This window comes from Nerophis lumbriciformis, linkage group LG27 (assembly GCF_033978685.3).
Source record: "Nerophis lumbriciformis linkage group LG27, RoL_Nlum_v2.1, whole genome shotgun sequence".
Lineage (NCBI taxonomy): Eukaryota > Metazoa > Chordata > Actinopteri > Syngnathiformes > Syngnathidae > Nerophis > Nerophis lumbriciformis.
Window position 1 is genome coordinate 319,208 of NC_084574.2, and position 23,783 is coordinate 342,990.

General features: G+C 38.8%; 1 protein-coding gene across 1 annotated transcript; it reads left to right on the forward strand.

Annotated features, from left to right (window-relative positions):
* The first annotated feature begins 643 nt into the window (after positions 1 to 643).
* srp68 (signal recognition particle 68) lies at positions 644 to 21,673 on the forward strand. Its single transcript, XM_061923111.2, has 16 exons — positions 644 to 791; positions 3,287 to 3,353; positions 4,091 to 4,204; positions 4,280 to 4,475; positions 8,469 to 8,551; positions 9,120 to 9,229; positions 9,292 to 9,371; positions 10,378 to 10,518; positions 14,596 to 14,694; positions 14,810 to 14,874; positions 14,985 to 15,138; positions 16,860 to 16,954; positions 18,482 to 18,611; positions 18,670 to 18,745; positions 18,811 to 18,863; positions 20,772 to 21,673. The coding sequence occupies exons 1-16, from the start codon at positions 704 to 706 to the stop codon at positions 20,997 to 20,999; spliced, it is 1,779 nt and encodes a 592-aa protein (XP_061779095.1). The 5' UTR covers positions 644 to 703; the 3' UTR covers positions 21,000 to 21,673.
* The last annotated feature ends 2,110 nt before the right edge of the window (positions 21,674 to 23,783 follow it).

Here is a 23,783-nt window from a genome sequence, read left to right on the forward strand (position 1 = left end):
AGCAGTTGCTAACACTTTTGTTCACTTCCTGTTCTCAATGTATTCACAATATACTCCATAAGTAATAACAATAAAAATAAATAATTGGTGAAGTAAGTTATATTTCATATGGTGAGATGAGTAAGATTATGTAGAAAAAGAATGGATGGATGAAATAAATTGAGAATGTTTATCTTCTTCTTTGTACTTTGTAAACACTTTAAGTGTGAAGACTTTCTTGAAGTGGATCATATTAGTACATTGTGTGTGAATGTGGAAAATAGTGTCAAAGCGCTTTGAGTTCCTTAAAAAAGGTAGGAAAGCGTTATACAAGTATGACCCATTTACCATTTTGTTTGATTGCTTTGCTTAATCCATTCCATCATTGAATTGCACATACTGATATACTGAAGGTCTTAAGTGTTGTACGTGCGTACAAATGTTTTAAATTACATTTGTCTCTAACCTCAGTTTTCCAATAAGTAAACTAAATTGTACTGCTTTGAAGAAAAACAAGACCTTTTGCAAAGCGGCCAATCAATTCCTAAAACATGCTGTCATAATAAAAGTCATATATTTGTGAAATGCAGACAAAAGAGACACAAATATTATCCAGGAAGAACACAGGGGAACACCAAGTCTCGCGAGACTTGCGCAGACTATAGCCACGCCCTCCACGGTCACGTGATCCGTTGAGCGTGTCTCGCCTAGCTAGCTATTAAACATGGCCGCAGACAAGCAAGCCGCAGCCAAACTTTCACTTTTTGGTGAAAATAAAGAAAATTCGTCGAATGGAGGACTCGGTCTTGAAGGTATCCTGTTGTTTGCAGTGTTGTGCGTGTAACATAGGTTCGGTTGAAAAGCAAGACTGTCTACTTGATCTGAAGCTAACGTTAGCCTGCTAGCTAGCGGGCTTTAGTCTACGTGTCACTCTAAAATATGTTTCTTATTATTGGCAGCTAGTACATTATACTCTATACATTCACTACTAATACATAGTACATTATACTACTATCACCTCTATACATTCACTACTAATACATAGTACATTATACTACTATCACCTCTATACATTCACTACTAATACATAGTACATTATACTACTATCACCTCTATACATTCACTACTAATATCTATCATAGTTCACTATCACCTCTATAGGCAGCCTACATGTGTTTACTGGAGCAAAGGAAAAACCCTCATCAGCCTAATTCTGTCATACATGCATGCTCATACACTAATAACTATCATTAATAGTAGTCATACTCATCTGCAAACTATCCTTAATAGTACTCATACTCATGTAGAAACTATCATTAACAGTAGTCATGCATGCTCATACACTACCATCTACAAACATACTCATCTAGAAACTATCATTAATAGTAGTCTTGCATGTGTGTCTTGCATGCTCATACACTACTATCTACAAACTATCATTAATAGTAGTCATACTCATGTAGAAACTATCATTAATAGTAGTCTTGCATGCTCATGTAGAAACTCATTAATAGTAGTCATGCATGCTCATGTAGAAACTATCATTAATAGTAGTCTTGCATGCTCATGTAGAAACTTTCATTAATAGTAGTCATGCATGCTCATGTAGAAACTTTCATTAATAGTAGTCATGCATGCTCATGTAGAAACTATCATTAATAGTAGTCATGCATGTGTGTCTTGCATGCTCATGTAGAAACTATCATTAATAGTAGTCATACTCATGTAGAAACTATCATTAATAGTAGTCTTGCATGTGTGTCTTGCATGCTCATACACTACTATCTACAAACTATCATTAATAGTAGTCATACTCATGTAGAAACTGTCCTTAATAGTACTCATACTCATGTAGAAACTATCATTAACAGTAGTCATGCATGCTCATACACTACCATCTACAAACTATCATTAATAGTACTCATACTCATCTAGAAACTATCATTAATAGTAGTCTTGCATGTGTGTCTTGCATGCTCATACACTACTATCTACAAACTATCATTAATAGTAGTCATACTCATGTAGAAACTATCATTAATAGTAGTCTTGCATGCTCATGTAGAAACTCATTAATAGTAGTCATGCATGCTCATGTAGAAACTATCATTAATAGTAGTCATGCATGCTCATGTAGAAACTATCATTAATAGTAGTCATGCATGCTCATGTAGAAACTATCATTAATAGTAGTCATGCATGTGTGTCTTGCATGCTCATGTAGAAACTATCATTAATAGTAGTCATACTCATGTAGAAACTATCATTAATAGTAGTCTTGCATGTGTGTCTTGCATGCTCATACACTACTATCTACAAACTATCATTAATAGTAGTCATACTCATGTAGAAACTGTCCTTAATAGTACTCATACTCATGTAGAAACTATCATTAACAGTAGTCATGCATGCTCATACACTACCATCTACAAACTATCATTAATAGTACTCATACTCATCTAGAAACTATCATTAATAGTAGTCTTGCATGTGTGTCTTGCATGCTCATACACTACCATCTACAAACTATCATTAATAGTACTCATACTCATCTAGAAACTATCATTAATAGTAGTCTTGCATGTGTGTCTTGCATGCTCATACACTACTATCTACAAACTATCATTAATAGTAGTCATACTCATGTAGAAACTATCATTAATAGTAGTCTTGCATGCTCATGTAGAAACTCATTAATAGTAGTCATGCATGCTCATGTAGAAACTATCATTAATAGTAGTCATGCATGCTCATGTAGAAACTATCATTAATAGTAGTCATGCATGCTCATGTAGAAACTATCATTAATAGTAGTCATGCATGTGTGTCTTGCATGCTCATGTAGAAACTATCATTAATAGTAGTCATACTCATGTAGAAACTATCATTAATAGTAGTCTTGCATGTGTGTCTTGCATGCTCATACACTACTATCTACAAACTATCATTAATAGTAGTCATACTCATGTAGAAACTATCATTAATAGTAGTCATACTCATGTAGAAACTATCATTAATAGTAGTCATACTCATGTAGAAACTATCATTAATAGTAGTCATGCATGCTCATGTAGAAACTATCATTAATAGTAGTCATGCATGCTCATGTAGAAACTATCATTAATAGTCATACTCATGTAGAAACTATCATTAATAGTAGTCATGCATGCTCATGTAGAAACTATCATTAATAGTAGTCATGCATGTGTGTCTTGCATGCTCATACACCACTATGCAGAAACTATTGGAATATTATTAAAGGTAGTCATGCATGTGTGTCTAATGCTGCCTTAATTGTGTATTGCAGTCTTGCATATCATTAAGGAGTCCCAGCAGCTGCATGGTCTCAGACATGGAGACTACCAAAGATACAGGTAAGTCACCAACACTTACTATGCAGTGTTATTATTAAAGAAGGATGTTGATAATAACTCAACTTTCATCTAGACCAGGGGTGCCCAATGTTGGGCCAAATTTGGCCCGTGGAGTCATTTGGTTTGGTCCAACAAATACTAGGACCAAAATTGTTCAATCTCTATATAAATGACATTTGTAAAGTTACAAAAGATTTAAAGTTAGTATTATTTTCGGATGATACAACAGCGTTTTGTCCAGGAGAGAACACACAGAAGCTAATGCAAATAATAACAGAAGAAATGAACACATTAAAAAGATGGTTTAACAAAAACAGACTAACTTTGAATCTCAGTAAAAGTAAAATAATGCTATATGGTAACAGTAGAAGGGAAAGTCAAACACAAATACAAATAGACGGAATAGAAATTGAAAGAGTAAATGAAACCAAATTTCTAGATATATTAATTGATGATAAATTGAACTGGAAATCTCATGTAAAAACATAAAAAACACAAAAACAGGTACCACTTGGTTGGAAAATATGTTTTTGCATTACAGGCTTTCCCTTTTTATTGTACCTCTAATTCTAAACACACACATTGATGGTTTTTGTTTGACAACTGCAGCACTTTTGAGGACTTTCTTCACCATAAGCTTGTTTAAATCCTCAACTAATTTGCTGGCAGAAAAAGTCAAAAACATTGTGGTTTTAGGTTGATTGTAAAAACATAATATCTGCTATCATCTTTTCCAGGGGCTACTGCTCCCGCAGACTGCGCCGTTTACGTAAAACCCTGGGCTTCAAGATGGGAAACCGCCACAAGTTTGTTGGGAAAAAAATAAATGTTGAAATGCTCTCAGACAGCAGGTAATGAATCACACATCAGTCATTTGTCCATGGCCAATGATGTCTGACCAAAGGCTCATCCTGTGTCTTTTTCAGGTACCTGCTGCTGGTTTTGATGGAGGCGGAGCGTGCGTGGAGCTACGCCATGCAGTTGAAGCAAGAGGCCAACACGGAGCCACGCAAGCGCTTCCACCTGCTGGCTCGTCTACGCAAAGCTGCCAAGCACAGCGAGAAGCTGGAGAAGCTGTGTGAGAGCCCCAATGTTGACGCAAAGACTAAATTGGAAGCGCAGGTACTGTCCAGGCCTCTATGTGCATTTTATGTGCTTTTAAAGATTCATCTCCACTAGATCCAAATGATATTTGTGCTGTCCCATATTTGCTTCTTATTATGGTTCATTTCAAACATGCACATAGTTACAAAATGATACATTACATGTATTAGTTTCTAAGATCTCCTCATGTAGTAGCAACGCTTATTTAATCCTGCCCCTTTTTCAATTCATATCAATTACTAACACATACATATTCACTTCCTGTTACATTTTGTAACACAATTTAAATCAATACATTCTAAATACAACGGTTCTCTTAAAGAAATAGTTATGTCAGTTATGATTCACATAATGAGATGAATAATTATCTCAATTTCAATAAGGTTCAAAACATTTTAAGTTTACCGTATTTTCCGCACTATAAGGCGCACCTAAAAACCACAATTTTTCTCAAAAGCTGACAGTGCGCCTAATAACCCGGTGCGCTTTATTACGATTCATTTTCATAAAGTTTCGGTCTCGCAACTTCGGTAAACAGCCGCCATCTTTTTTCCCGGTAGAACAGGAAGCGCTTCTTCTTCTACGCAAGCAACCGCCAAGGAAAGCACCCGCCCCCATAGAACAGGAAGCGCTTCACCCGCCCCCATAGAACAGGAAGCGCTTCACCCGCCCCCGGAAGAAGAAGAAAAAACGCGCGGATATCACCGTACGTTTCATTTCCTGTTTACATCTGTAAAGACCACAAAATGGCTCCTGCTAAACGATCCGGTTCATAAAAAGACGCAATCTCTCCATCCGCACACGGATTACTACCGTATTTCACAGCAACTGAACCGCACTGTGGAACGGGAGCACGTACGGTGAATATTCGCTCCACAGGGAATGAGAAGTCATCCTTCACTGTGGTTCTAGCTTGCCATGCTAACTTCCACTCATGGTGATATTCAAAAGGAAGACCTTGCCAAAAGAGACCTTTCCAGCCGGCGTCATCATAAAAGCTAACTCGAAGGGATGGATGGATGAAGAAAAGATGAGCGAGTGGTTAAGGGAAGTTTACGCGAAGAGGCCGGGTGGCTTTTTTCACACAGCTCCGAAGGCGAACACACCTTCACTAAGACGGGCAGACAGCCTCGGACGACATACGCCAACATTTGCCAGTGGATCGTAAATGCTTGGGCAGATATTTCGGTCACAACTGTGGTCCGAGCTTTCCGGAAGGCAGGATTCACAGAACAACAGCGACACTGACTCCCGATGACTTCTACGAGACGGAACCGGCCATTTTGGATCCCACGCTTGCGCAATTTTTCAATTCGGACACCGAAGACGAAGAATTCGAAGGATTTACGAATGAAGAATAACTTCAGAAGGTGAGCGCTATGTTTATTTTGTGTGTTGTGACATTAACGTTCGAGCAATATTATGTTACTATTGCTCTACACCATTTTGAATTTTACTATGTTTGTGATTGCACATTTGCGTACATTTTGGGACAGAGTTGTTAGAACGCTGGTTTTCAATATATTATTAAAGTTTGACTGAACTATCTGACTGTTTTTTTGACATTCACTTTAGCGCAGCGTTTTTTTGACATTCACTTTAGCGCAGCGTAGGCGCGGCTTTTAGTCCGGGGCGGCTTATTGGTGGACAAAATTATGAAATATGTAATTCATAGAAGGTGCGGCTAATAATCCGGTGCGCCTTATAGTGCGGAAAATACGGTATTTAGTTTATACTACAGAGTGTATTGATCCCCATTGGATTTGTTTTAGTATCTACTGTATAATGCACAAAGTGTATGAAATGGCCCCAAATGTTTTGCATTTCTTTCTTTTTCTGTACTGAAAACAAAAAATGTACATGTTTTTCTACTTCATTGCCAGCATGATTGTGAAAAGGATCTTACATTTAATTAAGTATGGTTTTAAAAAGTTGCTGTTGAAACTCGCAGACACCCTGACTACAAAATAAGTACAGCGGAACTGGTTGTTGAACAGGGTTTGTAAATCAAAGTTCGTATAGTGAGGCATAAGAAACAATGTAAATATGAATAATTGGTTCCACCCTTGACAAAAGTCCATATTTTAGTAAAGGTTAGGTTTGTACACAATATAAAGTGCTATACAGTACTGTATATCAAACACACATATTAAGAAGGTGGTAAATCATCTGCCTTTTTATTAGCGGGCCAAAATAACGACAAGCTGGACTGAGCTTTATGTTCTGCACAGAAGTCCGTTTGGTGCCCTCACAAACGACCGGAAATCACAAAAATCCTTAACTTTAACAACCATCATATTGCTACAATATAAACATTTAAAAAAGTCAAATCCACGTACATTAACATTGGCAAAGGTCCTGTCGTGAGCGCTCACGAGAGCAGAGAAAGTAGCAGAAGGGGGAGGGACCGTGTGTGTGCCCTTGGAAGAGGTGTGGAGAAGGTAGGTAAATGAGAAGGTAGTCTTCTCCTCTGCTCTGAAATAAGTCCGCTTTGGCATCTTTTTTACCAAAAAAGTCTGTTCTCATCACAATTAAAAACTTTCTTCTTTAATAAGAGCAAGCACAAAGTGGATGCCAGTGAGACACAAAATGAATACATGAAGCTTTCGTACACTGAGACATGGTTCACACACAGAGGCACATTTGGGGCGTTCTAAAAGTTTGTAAACCGAAGTGTGCAAATAGAGGGGTTCGTAAATCGAGGTTCCAATGTGATACAATAGTGTATGATTTGTGCTGATATTTTATCGGCCAATACTCAAGGCTGCAATATTGGTATGGCATTGGATGTGTAAAAGTTGTACGGTGCACCCCTCCCAAATAGCTTGTCAACGTCTTAAAAAGAGTTGTATAAAGGTTTACTTGAAATAGGGACAGATACAGAAACATATATATCTGAAACAGTTATCCAATTTATGCATCATAGTGTTTGTAGCCAAGGCTAAGTTACAACACTTGTCCCCAACAACAACAACATAGATCTAACATCATTAAAAATAGGAAAATAAAAAGAATGAGGCAAAGAGGAGTCGATAATAATGATAATAGTAATAATACAGACAAAGTGCAATGTAGATAAAAGCCAATCATCATAATAATAACACAGACAAAGTGCAAACTAGATAAGAACCAATTAGTAAAAACTAAACATGGGAACACGATTGTTGCTCAACTAGCCACAATTTTGTTTGTTTTTTAAAAGTGACAAGTGCAGGTATACTTTCCATAGTTCCATAGTTGTGGTCCTTTTATTGAAAAGGAAGTCTGGGCAAAAGATGTTCTACGGAATGGAACGCAACAGTTGCCTTTTGACGTTGCTCGGGTGGTAGATCTGGTACCACTTTGCAGTCTTGTAATTGCCTTGCAGAGCAATTGGGGAGCAGAGTTACTTACGCATTTAAAAACCAGTTTGACTGTGTAACAAAATAAAATTGGTAAAACTTAAAATATTGTATTTGGTTAAAATTTGGCAATGATGATATTGTATACTCTTCTTGTCTAGGACTTACAAGGCGCGGTTATAAAGACACTCAATGGTCTTGATTGATGACTGGTGTGCCTGGGACCATGTAGTTAAGCCATAAGATATGTGTGAAAGAATCACTGAATTCATAAAAGTAAAAGCACAGCTGAGAGTTAAGCAGTTTGTTATAATCTTAAAAGAGTTGTGGTTGCTCACTCTGCCTCATAGCGATTTGGCACATAACAATTATGCAGGAACATAATCCAGGCTTCATGGGGTTGAACTGTAGGGTTTAACAGCACCACCATGTGGTGTATTTTTCAGAAGAAATATGTATATTTTTTAACTTGACTATGTTCTCCTTTTAGTTTCTTTTTGATGCTCATTTACTGCCACCTACATGAGTATATTGATTGCATTTTCCAGTTGGTGTCTTTTTTTTTTAAATGACAGCAGAACAAGTTTACATACAGTACTTTTCGGGCCGTCCTCTGCACATTTATTTAGTTTTTCCAACAACCATTGACAGTTGTGTTTTTAATCTGTAGGCCTACACAGCGTACCTGTCCGGTATGGTAGAGTTTGAACTGCAGGAGTGGAAACGCGCCATGGAGGCTTTCAACAAGTGCAAGTCAGTCTTCTCCTTGTTTTTTTCTGTCATGTGTCTTTATGTTTTCACCTATTGCATGTATTGTAGTTACATGCAATTATAATGGCCCCAAAATAAAGTTGCACCTCGGTAAACCCGTATATTGAAACAGCATTGACTTCAAATTAATTGGTACTTACCTCCCTCCCCCCAGTAACATCTCTTTTAAAAATAACAAACTTTTAGATAAGAAATGTTGAATAAAACAACAATCTACAGTATTTTTATGAAGTAATGTAGTAACTCTACTGTATCTACTTCCAGCTGCTTCTGTCAAACACACCATCAGCAACTTTTCCATATTTTGAAAACTACATGTCTGTTATTTAGATGTTGTTTTAATGTCCTTGGCTGGTGTTATATACACCTGCTTCGGTATAGTTCATCTTTTTCTTCTCAGTATTCTTCATTCACCTTCTTCGTTCCAATTGTCTAAAAGCAAAGTTATGTCACTTTGCAGTTACGAGCGAGTACATTTTGTTGTGTTTTATGGGGTTGGCTACACTATTGTATCGAAGAAAACTGACCTTGACTTGCCCTTTTCCCCCAGGACCATCTACGAGAAGCTGGCCAGTGCATTCACTGAGGAGCTTGCAGCGTTGTATCGCCAGCGTGTAGATGAAATATCGCCCAACATCCGTTACTGTGCTTACAACATCGGTGAGTGCTTGACCACTGATAACAGACCTGCATGGTGAAATGATGCACTTTATCTGACCCAGGTGACCAGAATGCCATCAATGACTTGATGCAGATGAGACTGACTGGAGGCGGTGGCGGCATGATGGCTGAAAAACTAGAGGTGAGAACATTTCTGACATTATGGGACAGTTTAAGATGCACATGACTCTTTTGGGCAAAGAAAAAAAAAAAGTATTTGTGGTTACATGAAGATGGCCTTAAAACGTTGATTCTTGAAGGGTAAAAAAAGTTTTACTTTTTTTTTTTTTTTAAATACATTTTTTAAAATTGGAAATGGATTCAGAATCAGGATGAGTAAGAATCACAATTAGGATGTGAATTGATTTTATTGTACACTCTAGGTGTGTGAATCTTTGGGCACCTAACGATCCGATCCTATTCTGAATACTGGGGTGCTGATTCAATTAAGAATCGATTCTTGATTTAAGACCATTCTCAAGTCGGTTTCTCACAATTTATTATTTGGTATAATAATTATGATGAAACTTTTTTTTAAAAACAGGTTGCAGTTTAGAAATGCTCTTTCTGGTTGAATGGAGATGGCCCAAATACGTCATTTTAAAAATTGATTCTTAAAAAAAAAATTTTTTTTAATCAGCTTTTGAAATTGTATTATAGTAATTAGATTAAGAATCACGATTCGGATTTGAATTGCTTTTTTTGTGAACCCCTACTAAATACTAGTAGTGTGAATCTTTGGGGACCTCAAGATTGGATCTGATTCCTGGCGTGATGATTGGAATCAGAATCGATTCCAGATTCAACATGATTCTCGATTTAAATAGACTCTCGCAATTTATTGTTTGGTATAATAATTACAATTAAACTTTCTCAGAACTGGTTACAGATTAGAAAATATATTTCTGGTTGCATATTTAAAAAAACATATTTCAAAAAATGTATTCTTACGAGAGAAAAAAATAATTAAGTTTTTGTTTGTTTTAATCGATTTTTGAGAATTATGAATCGATTTAGATGAATAAGAATTTAAATGCAAATGTGACTCAATTTTCTTTTTGCACTCCTGACTAATTTGCCTGTAAATATGTTTTAGTGTATGGTAAAGATTAGGTGAACAGTCTCATTAACGTCATTATCCTTCCCAGTCCCTGATAACTCAGGCCAGAACCAAGCAGGCGGCCAGCATGAGTGAGGTGGAGTGGCGAGGACGAAGCGTGCCTGTCAAGATTGACAAAGCCCGAATCTTCCTTTTGGGTCTGGCAGACAATGAGGCTGCCATCGCTCAGGTCAGTATCTTCTCCAACTCAGGAATTTGTTTACCTGACACTATTTTCAACTAAAAACAGATTAAAACTCTGTCATTTCGGACATTGTTATACACAGCAAGGCTTGAAAACCAAACCAAACATTTTTTTTACATTGGTATTGTTTAAATGTAAAAGATGAAAAGAGGTACCGGTACAATACATGCAAAAATGAAATGTCCACATCACTGTTGTTTTTACATTGCAGGGTATGATTTGATCTTTTATTCACTACACTGCTACTTTGACAAAGGGAGTTGCATTGCTTACCCAAACATGCGAAAGAAGCATAAAGCAGAATACGTTCTTTACAAAATAACATCGGCAACTAATGGCATGGTATGCGTATTGCAGCGCTTTCAGTTATTTTTGCAAATCTATGTGACTCTGTGCTTGCTGTGTATTCATTCAATTACCAATACTTATGAACAGTACTAGGAAAAACAGTGTGTTGTAATAACTTGGTACTTTTACTAATAACGAGTGATCTAAATAATTACTTTTACATGTCATGGCGCCGTTACCGATGCGTTTGATGTAACATGGCGCGCTACTTTTGATGTCGTTATGTCACCAAGACAGCGTCAGAAGCACAGCAAGGTCAATACTGGAAGTCATTTTTTACTAATGAAAGCAACAACCAGTATCACTCTAAAATGAAAGTGATATTAAATTGTAAGAGGAAACATCACACAGCAGACAATGTGTAGTACATGCACACACTCCCTCTACTACTACTACGAGGAAATAATGAACAACAAATCAATGGTTGAAGTGTCAAGCTTGCAATCCTACTATACCACGTTTGTTGACATGAGACAAGACAGCCATCGAAGCACATTCAATCTCTTTAACGAGCGCTAAAACAATCCAGCGATGAGATTCAACAGCGCTGCAATCACTGCCGGTGTTCTGCCGCTGCAGAGCTCACAAACACAGCTGAGGTCAAATGCTGCTCTGAACGGGCTCTCGCTGACATCACACATCACTTTAAAGACACACACACTTCTCTCTCATGAAACGTCTCTCAAATGCATATGCTGGATATTTTAGTGTTTGTTTTATTGTTTCTTATTAAAACTCATGTTTAGAACACTGCTTACGAATAGTGTGTAAACAGTGTTGGGAAGTCAAACTATTTGTGACCCATGCTATTCTCTATTAGCAGAATATTTTTTATGTACGGGTATATGTGATTAACTTGTATTCTTATTTGAATTATTTAGTGTGATTATTTTTCCCCCCTCACCTAACCCATTAATTAACCACAATTCTTCCTGTATTCCTTTAGTGGGAAGGACTTACTTTTTTAAGCTTTTGGTTGAAATAGCCCTTAAGCGTGTGGTTATAGCGGCACCTGTTGCTTTGGCCTACACTTTCACACAGTTCAAAGCCGTTTACACGTGGAAAGCCAGCAAAATATGTTAACGCCTCAAGTAACACTCCGTTACACCACACGTGTCAAACTCAAGGCCGGGGGCCAGATCTGTCCCGCCACGTCATTTTATGTGACCGGCAAAAGCCTAGAAATAATGTTTACCTTTTCTTACTAAATGTATTTGTTCTTTCCATTTTGACATTCATAAATACAAGTACTGCGTGCAATTGCATATCTTTAAAAGTTCACTTTTGTCTATCCATCCATCCATCTTCTTCCGCTTATCCGAGGTCGGGTCGCGGGGGCAGCAGCTTAAGCAGGGAAGCCCAGACTTCCCTCTCCCCAGCCACTTCGTCCAGCTCCTCCCGGGGGATCCCGAGGCGTTCCCAGGCCAGCCGGGAGACATAGTCTTCCCAGCGTGTCTGGGTCTTCCCCGTGGCCTCCTACCGGCTTTACTTATGATTTTAAAGCAAGTTATCCATCAAATTGTGCACTGTAAACATTTTTTTATTGTTTTGGGGCGACCAAGCAGACGTTTTTTTACAGTGAAATTGTATTAGTTTTTTTTACAGCATTCTTAAAAAAATATACAATATGAAATGCATTGGCAATTATGTAATATGAGACAAATCCTTATATTTATATATTATTCACTGTTACAAGGGCAACCATAACTGCGATGTGGCCCTCAAAGACAAGGACTTGGACACACCTTGTCTTTGTGCAATCCCCATAAAACCATCTGTGTGTATTAGTGCAGTTTTCTAAACATTCAAGTGGTGTCACTGTCCTCGTTCTTGTCCACTGCAGTGACTCAAAACCACTTGAAGTCATTCCTCCTGTTTTTTTTGACGAGCACATCTTGCGGGCACGCCCATCACACCCTGTGGCATGCGGCCCTACTCATCGCACAACTACATTCTGTACATATCGGTACACGCATGACTACACCCAGCTGGTGTGTGACACACAAGTGCGGTCATTTAACTACTTTTGTTTCATTTGGACAACCAGAGATGATGACAGTGCTCGTTGCAGATGGCTCTGCAGGAATCAGAACGTGTCACATGGACACTCTCAGGCACTTCTGTTATTTTTTACACACGGTAGTCCTCTGGTGTTTGGCCGTAACCTGCTTCCTGTAGTGAAGGCTACAGCATGAACCACGGAATGTGTAACAAGTAGACCCGGTTGTGCAGGGCGTCGCCAGGGTGTTGGCACTGAGTCTGTGGCGTAAAGTAGCATCATCCCTTTATGCCTCGTCGCACAAATATTACTTTTTTAACATGAGTTTTAGTGCAACAAATACAGTAAATGATGGGTTCCCTTTCTATGGACGAGTAACACAAGCGTATTCCAAGTATTTGGGAGGTGATGACAGAGATTTGAACCTTTAAAAGAGAGTATGCATAATGATAAGCTGTACAGGAATGCATCAGCAGCCTGCTGGACCACATACCATCACCTCCTCCTCTTCCCTTTTTACCTTCTTCATTAATGCATTCCTGCTTTGACCCCAGCACTTTTAACCTACAACAGTTTCAGAAGCCTTTGTGGTTGTGCGATACTTATGAGTTCAATGACGTGGACGTTGAAAGACGGTGTTTCATGTGTTGATAAAGGGTTGGAGCAACACCAGAACCACAGACCAGCATTGAACATAGTAGATAGTCGGCTAGTCATTGATTATCTTAACGATTCGTCGACGAGTCGCATTTTGGAGTATAAATCTATTCAGTAGCTCTAATTTAGCCATTGGCTTTTAAATTCATCTTAAGATATTTTACTCACAGATGACTAATTCCTTGAGAAGTATCAATACTGTAACTGTGCTCCTCATTAGGCTGTTACATGTACAAAACTAACTGTTGAACTGTCCATTTAAAAGCAAGGACAGGCAAAGTGCTTTTTTAAATGAAAACAAAGGGAAGCAAAAATAGTAGCAATAAAAACAAACATCCCATCCATCCATCCATTTTCTACCGCTTGTCCCTTTTGGGGTCGCGGGGGCTGCTGGAGCCTATCTCAGCTGCATTCGGGGTACACCCTAGACAAGTCGCCACCTCATCACAAACAAAACTATCACATTTCCTCAAAAAGAAACAAGCATCTTGTGATGATAGTGTATGAACATTTTAGCTATCTAGTAGATTGTACTCTGTGTATGTGTGTATATATGCGTGTGTATGTATATACGTGTGTGTATATAAAAATGGTAAATGGGTTACACTTTTATAGCGCTTTTTTACCTGTAAGGTACTCAAAGTGCTTTGACACTATTTCCACATTCATTCTCATGTATGTACTGTATATATGCATTTATGTATGTATAAAATGTTCCCACACTTAACACGTTTTAATGTGCTGACTTGCCTCAGTCTGGGAAAAAAGCCGCGAGGGATGACGTCACAGACTATTGTCGACAAATGAGTTTGTCTTCGAGAAATGTTTTTCTCGACAATGTTGATGTATCGTTGCATCCCTAGAACATAGACAATGGCCTCCCATATTCTTTTGCTTGTTAAACCCATTTGTTGTGAATCATTCTTATTGTTTTAAAGCCACTACTTTGTCAAAGTCATCGGGTGTTAGTGTAGCAACAAGAAAGCATGTTTAGTTTTTTTAATCAGTGTTCCAAATCCCAGTAAAGCAAATGTTTTCTTGTATCCTGTCCTGAGAAGGCAGCGAATGAGGACACCAAAGAGCATCTGTATGAGACGCTGCTGGCCGAGTGCAGGGACACCATCCAAGCTGTGCGAGAGGAGCTCAAGACTGAAGCGGTATGATTCACACACCTGAAAGTTGACATCCTGCTAATCCTAAATTGTAACAATAGTAGGAAGAGGATTGTTTTTGCTTTCTTAGATTTTTTTTTATTGCTTGTTGCCATTCTAGAAGCAGCGAGAGAGAAGCTCTGATGCTGACAATGGCAAAGTGTCCAACATGCAGTTCCTGCACAGGTACTTGCTTTGAATTCATTCTACTTTATCATATTTGTTGTTTTTTAGTGCCTTTTTAATAGCATAGATATTTTGAGGGCTTCTAAGGTTTTGGTGGTGTCTTCTCCCAGCTACCTGACCTTCATCAAGCTGTGCACGCTGGTGAAGAGGAACGAGAGCATGGCGCACACACTGCAGGCCAAGCTAAAGGAACCTGAGGCGGACGAGAACAAGAGAGGCCCCCGCCCACAGGACCTCATCCGACTGTATGACATCATCCTGCAGGTAAGCGTATTTGGAAACAATCGCACAAGAGTGTGTACCCATTTTTAGTATGTGATCTTCTCAAGGTGAAATACTATATAATAAAACATAGATACACTTGAGAGGAGCTAATTGTGTCATGCTCGCTGATACTAGCGTTATTGCATGAGTGCTGGTGGCACTGGAAAAGCTGCGGTTCATTAATTGCACTGTGAAGCTGAGCATGATCCCCTTTTTTTGGGAAAGTGGGGCGCATTTTCCTAAATGATAACGCAGCCAAAAACCTTCCAAGATGATCATTTGAACAAATGATGTGTACTTACTTGGGCTGTGTGATGACTTTTCCTTGGATAGTAAATATAGTTTGATTTCTATTCAAGATTGACTGATTGTCAGAGCCAATGTTTGCCATTTTGACAGATATTGGTATTGGCTGTTTTTTTGATATCAGCAGATACAATATATACACACATGATAGCAGTATTTAAATACAAATGATTCAAGTAGATAGTAAGAATCACTGCTTAAGCACCAGCCTGTTTGCCTTGCATGAGAAAAGTTCCCTTCTTGCTGGAGCCCAATTTATTTATCTTTTTAAATTAATTTACAAATAAAAATGACTGTCATTGTCAATAATTCTCCCCAAATATGTTTTGGTATCTGAAAGGGCATTTATTTGAGATTTTATGAGAACTTTTCTCCGGTGTCCTGGGCCGCATTCACCGCAGCGCTCACGCAGCCACGCCCACCCCATTTATTTTCTTCTAATGCAGTGCTGGTCTCCTACAGTACATCTCCTCTGCCTGCCTGTCAAAACTTTACATTTTTGCCGGAAAATCCAGTTTTTGTCCTTTTTTCCTGGTGTCTTCTTGGTTTGTTTTGTTTGTTTTGGCTACTGCAGCAATCGAATAGACAATCCTCCATTGGCAACACGCAGAGCGTGGGCTCATTGAAGGAGCGCCGCGTCTTTTGTGATTAAATCAATAACGGGACACAGATGGATAACTGTGAAGATGACAGAAAAGATATCTCTGCCAAAATTCAAAAATTGTGTAACTATCTTGACAAATAGGAGTAACATTCAGGAAGAAATTATGTCAGCCAGTTAGAAAAATGTCTCAACTATAAACTACGTGAAGGAGCCCAGAATTGTTTTTATTTCAATGTTTGCAATATTTCAGTGTTCCTTGCGAGGAAACCTTACAATGTATCAAATCTATAAACTGCTGTAAAACCGTATACAATTGAGTAAATGGCAAGTTATTGTGATGTAGTGAAATCCCATATTTTTACAGATTTTCAGGAGATTTGCTATATTTTGAAAAGCAAATGTGGATGTTCCTCTTAGACACGTGTAATGAAGGTGTTGGTGAAATCCCCTCATGGTTTTTGCTGCTAAATTACCACAACATTTGCGCCGCATGAAACATTTGTTGCTACTGGTCCCATGTTTCCTAAAAAAAATGTAAAAACATAAAACCTTGTCCAGCTGTTAACTGACATATACTCTTCATGTTTGAATAACTTTTTTTTCCCTGTGAATATCAGCTCCAAATATCGGTTGTTGGCCTCATTGACTACTACCTGGGGAAAAAACATATCTGTCGATTTCTAATTTCTATAGTATTGTCCCTTGGGAAAATAGAATACAATCATCACTATTATTGCTTCTGTGAGCTACTGTACCATCATTCTACGTGCATGATTGTACTTCTGTAACTTTTTTTTTGCTGTCTCAACAGAGTCTGGCTGAACTCTCGACCCTGCAGGGTCTAGAGGACGACCACACCTTTCAGAAGGAGGTGTCCCTCAAGACTCTGGCCTATAAGGCCTACAGGTCAGAGACTTTTACATGATACAAACCCCAAAAGCAGTGAAGTTGTCACGTTGTGTAAATGGTAAATAAAAAGAGAATACAATGATTTGCAAATCCTTTTCAACTTATATTCAATTGAATAGACTGCAAAGACAAGATACTTAACGTTCCAACTGGAACACTTAATTTTTTGCAAATATTAGCTCATTTGGAATGTTTAAAAAAAAAGAGTGATAAAGTTGAGGAATGCTCATCAACGACTTATTTGGAACATCCCATAGGTGAACAGGCTAATTGGGAACAGGTGGGTGCCATGATTGGGTATAAAAGCAGCTTCCATGAAATGCTCAGTCATTCACAAACAAGGACGGGGCGAGGGTCACCACTTTGTCAACAAATGCCTGAGCAAATTGTTTAAGAACAACATTTCTCAACAAGGAATTTAGGGATTTCACCATCTACGCTCCGTAATATCATCAAAAGGTTCAAAGAATCTGGAGAAATCACTGCACGTAAGCTGTGATATTACGCACCTTGGATCCCTCAGGCGGTACTGCATCAAAAGGCCACATCAGTGTGTAAAGGATATCACCACATGGGCTCAGGAACACTTCAGAAAACCACTGTCAGTAACTACAGTTACAACACCCAGAAACACTGCTGGTTTCGCTGGGCCCGAGCTCATCTAAGATGGACTGATACAAAGTGGAAAAGTGTTCTGTGGTTTGACGAGTCCACATTTCAAATTATTTTTGGAAACTGTGGACCAAAGAGGAAAAGAACCATCCGGACTGTTCTAGGGTGAAAGTGTAAAAGGCAGCATGTGTGATGGTATGGGGGTGTATTAGTGGCCAAGACATGGGTAACTTACACATCTGTGAAGGTACCATTAATGCTGAAAGGTACATACAGCTTTTGGAGCAACATATGTTGCCATCCAAGCAACGTTATCATGGACGCCCCTGCTTATTTCAGCAAGACAATGCCAAGCCAGGTGTTACAACAGCGTGGCTTCATAGTAAAAGAGTGTGGGTACTAGACTGGCCTGCCTGTAGTCCAGACATTGAAAATGTGTGAAGGCTAAAATATGAGAAGGGAGACTGTTGAACAACTTAAGCTGTACATCATCAAGCAAGAATGGGAAATAATTCCACTTCAAAAATGTGTCTCCTCAGTTCCCAAACCTTTACTGAGTGTTGTTAAAAGAAAAGGCCATGCAACACACTGGTAAAAATGCCTTTTTTGCAATGTGTTGCTGCCATTCAATTCTAAATTCATGATTATTTGCAAATGGAAAAAAATGAAGTTTCTCAGAGTGAACATGAAATATCTTGTCTTTGCAGTCTATCCATCCATCCATCCATTTTGTACCGCTTGTCTATTCAATTGAATATAAGTTGAAAAGGATTTGCAAATCATTGTATTCTCTTTTTATTTATGAATTACACAACGTGACAACTTGATTGATTTTGTGTTTTGTACATGTCGCACTAATGTAGCAATACCTTCATGGTTAGGCCCCAATTCCTTCTCCTGTTTGTGTTGTAGATGTTTCTATATAGCCCAGTCTTACGTTTTGGTGAAGAAGTGGAGTGAGGCTCTCGTCCTCTACGAGAGAGTGCTGAAGTACGCCAAGGAGGTTCAGTCTAAGGCCAAGAGCATGAACAACATCTCCAAGGTGGGCATCAGCAGCTGTTAATGTGTTGCAGTCTTATATATTTGCTGTGTGTCAGCAGGATCTTCCTGATGTTCAAGAGCTCATCGCTAAAGTCAGTGCAGAGAAATACTCTCTTCAAGCAGCCGCTATTTTAGGTGAAGACTCCTGCACTCAATGCTGTGCTGGCACTCCAGTCTGATGGCTTACTTGTACTTTACAGACACTGAGGACACGGTAGACCTTCCCTCTACACAGCAAGTGAAGGACAACACGGTAAGATGTGTCCTGTGATGAAAGTCTCATAATAATGCCATCACAACCCGCTTTCACCTTCGTACATGTTTGACAGTTCAACTGTTCAGTTGTCTTCATCACATACATTCCACCTTTTGTGGATGCCTGAGTGCTTTTTTTACTTAGCAAATCAAACGTCTAACCTGCCTTTGGCTCGGTTGGTAGAGCTGCCGTGCCAGCAACTTGAGGGTTCCAGGTTTGATCCCTGCTTCTGCCACACTAGTCACTGCCGTTGTGTCCTTGGGCAAGACATTTTACCCACCTGCTCCCAGTGCCACCCACACTGCTTTAAATGTACCAGGATTATAAGGGGCACTGCCGATGAGCAGGTCTATTTTCATACAAAAGGTGCATTAAAGGAGTCTTATTATGATTATTTTCTACATGTAAAAGACTTCCTTGTGGTCTACATAACATGTAATGGTGCTTATTTGCTCAAAATGTTGCATAGATGATGTTTTACACATCATCTTCAACTCACTTTCTGACAGTGGCTTCAGGATGTGCTGTTTTGTGGGCAGTCTTATTTATGTGCCTCCACTTCGACAGTGCCTTCTCCCTGTCATCTTTGTTGTAGCGTGCAAGGATGGGAGTGGAAGAGGTGTCAAAAGGGCGCAGCCACCGCTGCTGCCCACTGCTCCCCTCACCTCCCAGGGGTTGATCAAGGGGATGGGTCAAAGGACAAATTTCACCACACCTAGTGTGTGTGTGTGTGTGTGTGTGTGTGTGTGTGTGTGTGTGTGTGTGTGTGTGTGTGTGTGTGTGTGTGTGTGTGTGTGTGTGTGTGTGTGTGTGTGTGTGTGTGTGTGTGTGTGTGTGTGTGTGTGTGTGTGTGTGTGTGTGTGTGTGTGTGTGTGTGTGTGTGTGTGTGTGACTACTACTTTAAAAGATGGCGCTAACTGTTTTAATGACATTCACTAGTGAGCCAATGATCCGTGGCTCACTAGTGCAACAACAATGCCAGAAATTTGTCCCGTGAAAAACCGTCCGACCGAAACTGTCTAATAAGTAAAGTTCCAGAGCTGATGAGACACACTGTGGGAGAGAGGGCAGGGGCTGCTGAACTAGAGGTAGCCCTTCTCCTCACTTAGGAATCAAGTCTGCTATGACATCTTTTTCCAGAAAAGTCCGGTCTCGTCGCAATTAAAACTCTTTGTTGCATGCAGCCTGCCTCGTCGAATGTACTCCTCGCAAATAGTCATTTTGTTAACGCCACAGTCAGGTCTGTTGTCTTTTAGGGACTCATGTTGAGTTAGCAAAATGGACACAACTTGTCAAAAGGTGAAAAAACACTCTGAAGCACTGAGAAGTGACTAGTAGTGTACTTCACAGCGAGCTCCGCTTCCCCTGCTTTTGGCCTGCAGGCAGTACAGAAAATGAATGAATAAAGCATTTGTACACTGAGAAGTGGTTCGCACAAGGCTCCATCTAAAAGGTGGTAAATGTAAACGTTTGCTAATAGAGGGCTTAGTAAATGGAGAATCCACTCTACATCAAAAATATGTATAAGAAGAGTCGCCATAGAGATACATCTCTGATTCTATACACATAAAGTGGATGATGTCATTTAAAAAGAAACAAATGTTGACCAGTAAGCCAGGTAACTATTCCTAAAACCTTAGTGATTGTCCATAATGGAACTGCACATTTCTGTCAAAGAAAGTACACATGGAATACAAGGATGTATTTATTATTGAAATTTACAAAATAAAACCGTTTACTATACACTGAATATCATGTTTTATGACTGGAAAAAGAATGACCTGCTAAATCCCCTGCAGTGCAGTCAAAACTTACACATCATCAAAGAACAAAACATCTCAGGACAAAGCAAATTGTTGAACAAATGTGGCCTCTGCAAGATGATTATCTCTCTTGTCATGGCAGCCTCTCTGCGACCGCTTGGAAACCTTCCGCCTGGACCCTTCCCTGGTCGGGAAGCATCCCAACCTGGTGCATTTCCCGCCCGACTTCCAGCCCATCCCCTGCAAGCCTTTGTTCTTCGACCTGGCGCTCAACCACGTGGCCTTCCCGCCGCTGGACGACAAGGTGGAGCAGAAGGTCAAGGGCGGCCTGACGGGCTACATCAAGGGCATCTTTGGCTTCGGCAGCTAAGGAGAGTTCCATAATTACTGGATACAATTGTCTGCTTCTTTCCAAGCGTTATTTGCAGTGCCTCCGTGCGACATGGACGGAAGATTTTTTGTTTGAGGAAAGAAATTTAGGCTTAACGGAGTCTACCTGCCATCTTTTATCAGCCTCTTCTTTTTTAACTCCAAGTCCTGTTTGTCATTTTAGATAAAGAGCTGTGGAACGCCTAATTTGTTTTTTTTTTTGTTGCTTTGAATGAAACCGCTCTAGGCGTCCTTAAGAAGTCACGTCGCTTTTTGTCCTCATTGTGCAAATACAATGAGTGTAGGCTGTTCACTTTTTATTTCTTGTGCTTGTTAAAGCACACACAGCATTTTTTCAATGGAGGGAGTGACCCAATAATATGTATTATGTTGAAATGAAAAAGTCCCATAGTCATCAGAAAGACTTTTTGGTGAAGTTTCAACGTGGCCACCTGGCTCCCTTTTTATTTGGCTTTTGCGTCTGCTCCCTCAGGAAAAGCTGGTTTTAGGTGTAATTATTCAACACACACCCTTTGTTGTGAAGAATGAAGACAGGCATGTAGGAGTTACCACATGACCAAATAAGGCATTGATAAAGATGTAATCATTGGGGAAAAAAAGATCATTTTGATGTAATTAAACTGTATTTGCACCATGACATGGGTGCTTATGGTTGCCCCGAGTGTCGCATTTGCAAACGTGTGTGTCTGCGTCGGATGCCTCAGCATGTAAAGGTGTGTAAGAGATGACATTTTTAAAATATATTTTAACATCACAGCAACTCGGGTGTTCCCTTTTTGGAAGCATCTGAGGCTCCTGATGTATTTGACACACACTAAAGTGTGCCCTGCCGGCATGAACTGATGACGTGGAGATGAAAGAGCAAATGATAGAAGTCTTCCCGTGTGGCTGCTTACACCCTTAAAAGTGAGAAATAATATCAACGTCACCTTGCCTATGTTTGCTGGTGTTTTCCCCCCAAAAATAGATTGCTTTCATCTTGAGATTTTTCATTGCAAAAATCTGTCTGATTGAAACCAAGGTGAAGACATGAATGAATTCAGCACACAATCATGAAACATTAAATACAAGAGCAGTTTTGAAAATGCTCACTTTGGTTTGGGGTATGGTCAAATAATTTTGGTAGGTGTAGTAGAAAATGGATGGATGGATGGATGAATTAAAACTAATGTAGCTTAAATTGTATCTTTGTTACATATATTTGATTAATTAAAAAAATAATTGTATTTTCATTTGTGTTACACAATTTGTTATGAGTACTTATATTAAAACTGTGGTCTTATATGTTTCCTAAAAGTAAGAATGAGTTTAATACCTATTTTGTTTGCATGATTTTATGTTACATTAAAACTACGAAAAAAATATTTGAATACGTTCCCATATTTCTCGACAGTTTATATATTTCATGACATTTTCTGTCTTTTTTTTTTTTTTTACATTCATTTATTTCAACTGCCATTGTATTTCTTATATTTTATTCATTTAAAGGCCTTTTATTATTTGATGCATTCATGATTCATTGAAAAGCGTCCTGAAAAACACTGAACTATGAAATAGCGTGAATCGGTATAAAAAAAAAAAACAGAAAAGAAGGTGTGGTTGTGGGTGGGATTACAGATATGATCATGAAATAAAAAGATTGGGGATGCAGGGATGCACGTGACTATAAGGCCGCCTTTAACATTCCACTCATCTCGGTTTGGCGCGCTTTCAGCCTCAAGAATCGTAGGCTAATTACCGAGCTTCTTTGAACGCATCACTCTCAAGGCGCCATGCTAGCAAACTAGAATCAAAGAATCAGTCTTTAATAATGATGAGAAAGAGTCTCTTGTAATTACTTGACTACGTGTCGGCCACAACAAAAAGACATGTTTGACTCAGGAGGAGACTGAGGGCAGATGCAGCAAAGGGGAGACTGGAGTCTAACACTACAGTAGCGCCCAGAGCTAAAGCAACAGGGTAAGCTAACGTTAGCATGTTGTTTTTGTCACTTTTTCCCCCAGTGTATCTTTAAATATGTTTTACATTCTGCAGTCACTACAAACAATATTTGCTATTTTATAGGTTAATATGGCAAAGTTAAAGTAGCAATGATAGTCACACACTAGGTGTGGTGAAATGCATACTTGCCAACCCTACCGAATTTTCCGGGAGACTCCCGAAATTCAGCGCCTCTCCCGAAAACCTCCCGATTTTCAGCCGGAGCTGGAAGCCACGCCCCCTCCAGCTCCATGCGGACCTGAGTGAGGAAAGCCTTTTTTCATGACGGGAGGACAACAAGGTGACAAGAACTAAATCATCCAGACTAGAGATACATTTTATTATTATGTTTATCTTACCTAAAAATAAATATATTTATTAATAAAACATTTAAAAAAAACTAAATACATGTTTACTATATTTTGCTAAAAACATCAAAATTAATTGTATTTTTATTTGTATTTTTTCCTGACTCCTTATTACATCCAGCCATAGAATTATACATTAAAATAAACATATTTGAAATAATTGATTTTAAATTATCATAATAATTCATTTAAAATGACCATATTTAAATATTAAAATAATTGCTTGTTTATCAACAACTTTAGCATTTTATTCATTACATTTTGAAACTCTCAGAAGCCAAGTTATGTTATATTCCTTAATATTTATTTATGCAAGTTTGAAGTATCAATTATCTAAACACAGTTTTGTTTGCATATTTTCAGGATGTAGATATATATATATATATATATATATATATATATATATATATATATAT

Bases quoted from the DNA above. Each gene is read 5' to 3' on its own strand.
- srp68 (XM_061923111.2), top strand. From the start codon at position 704: ATGGCCGCAGACAAGCAAGCCGCAGCCAAACTTTCACTTTTTGGTGAA. The intron at 9,372-10,377 runs GTGAGAACATTT...TATCCTTCCCAG, and splicing joins TGATGGCTGAAAAACTAGAG to TCCCTGATAACTCAGGCCAG. The intron at 14,875-14,984 runs GTACTTGCTTTG...GTCTTCTCCCAG, and splicing joins AACATGCAGTTCCTGCACAG to CTACCTGACCTTCATCAAGC.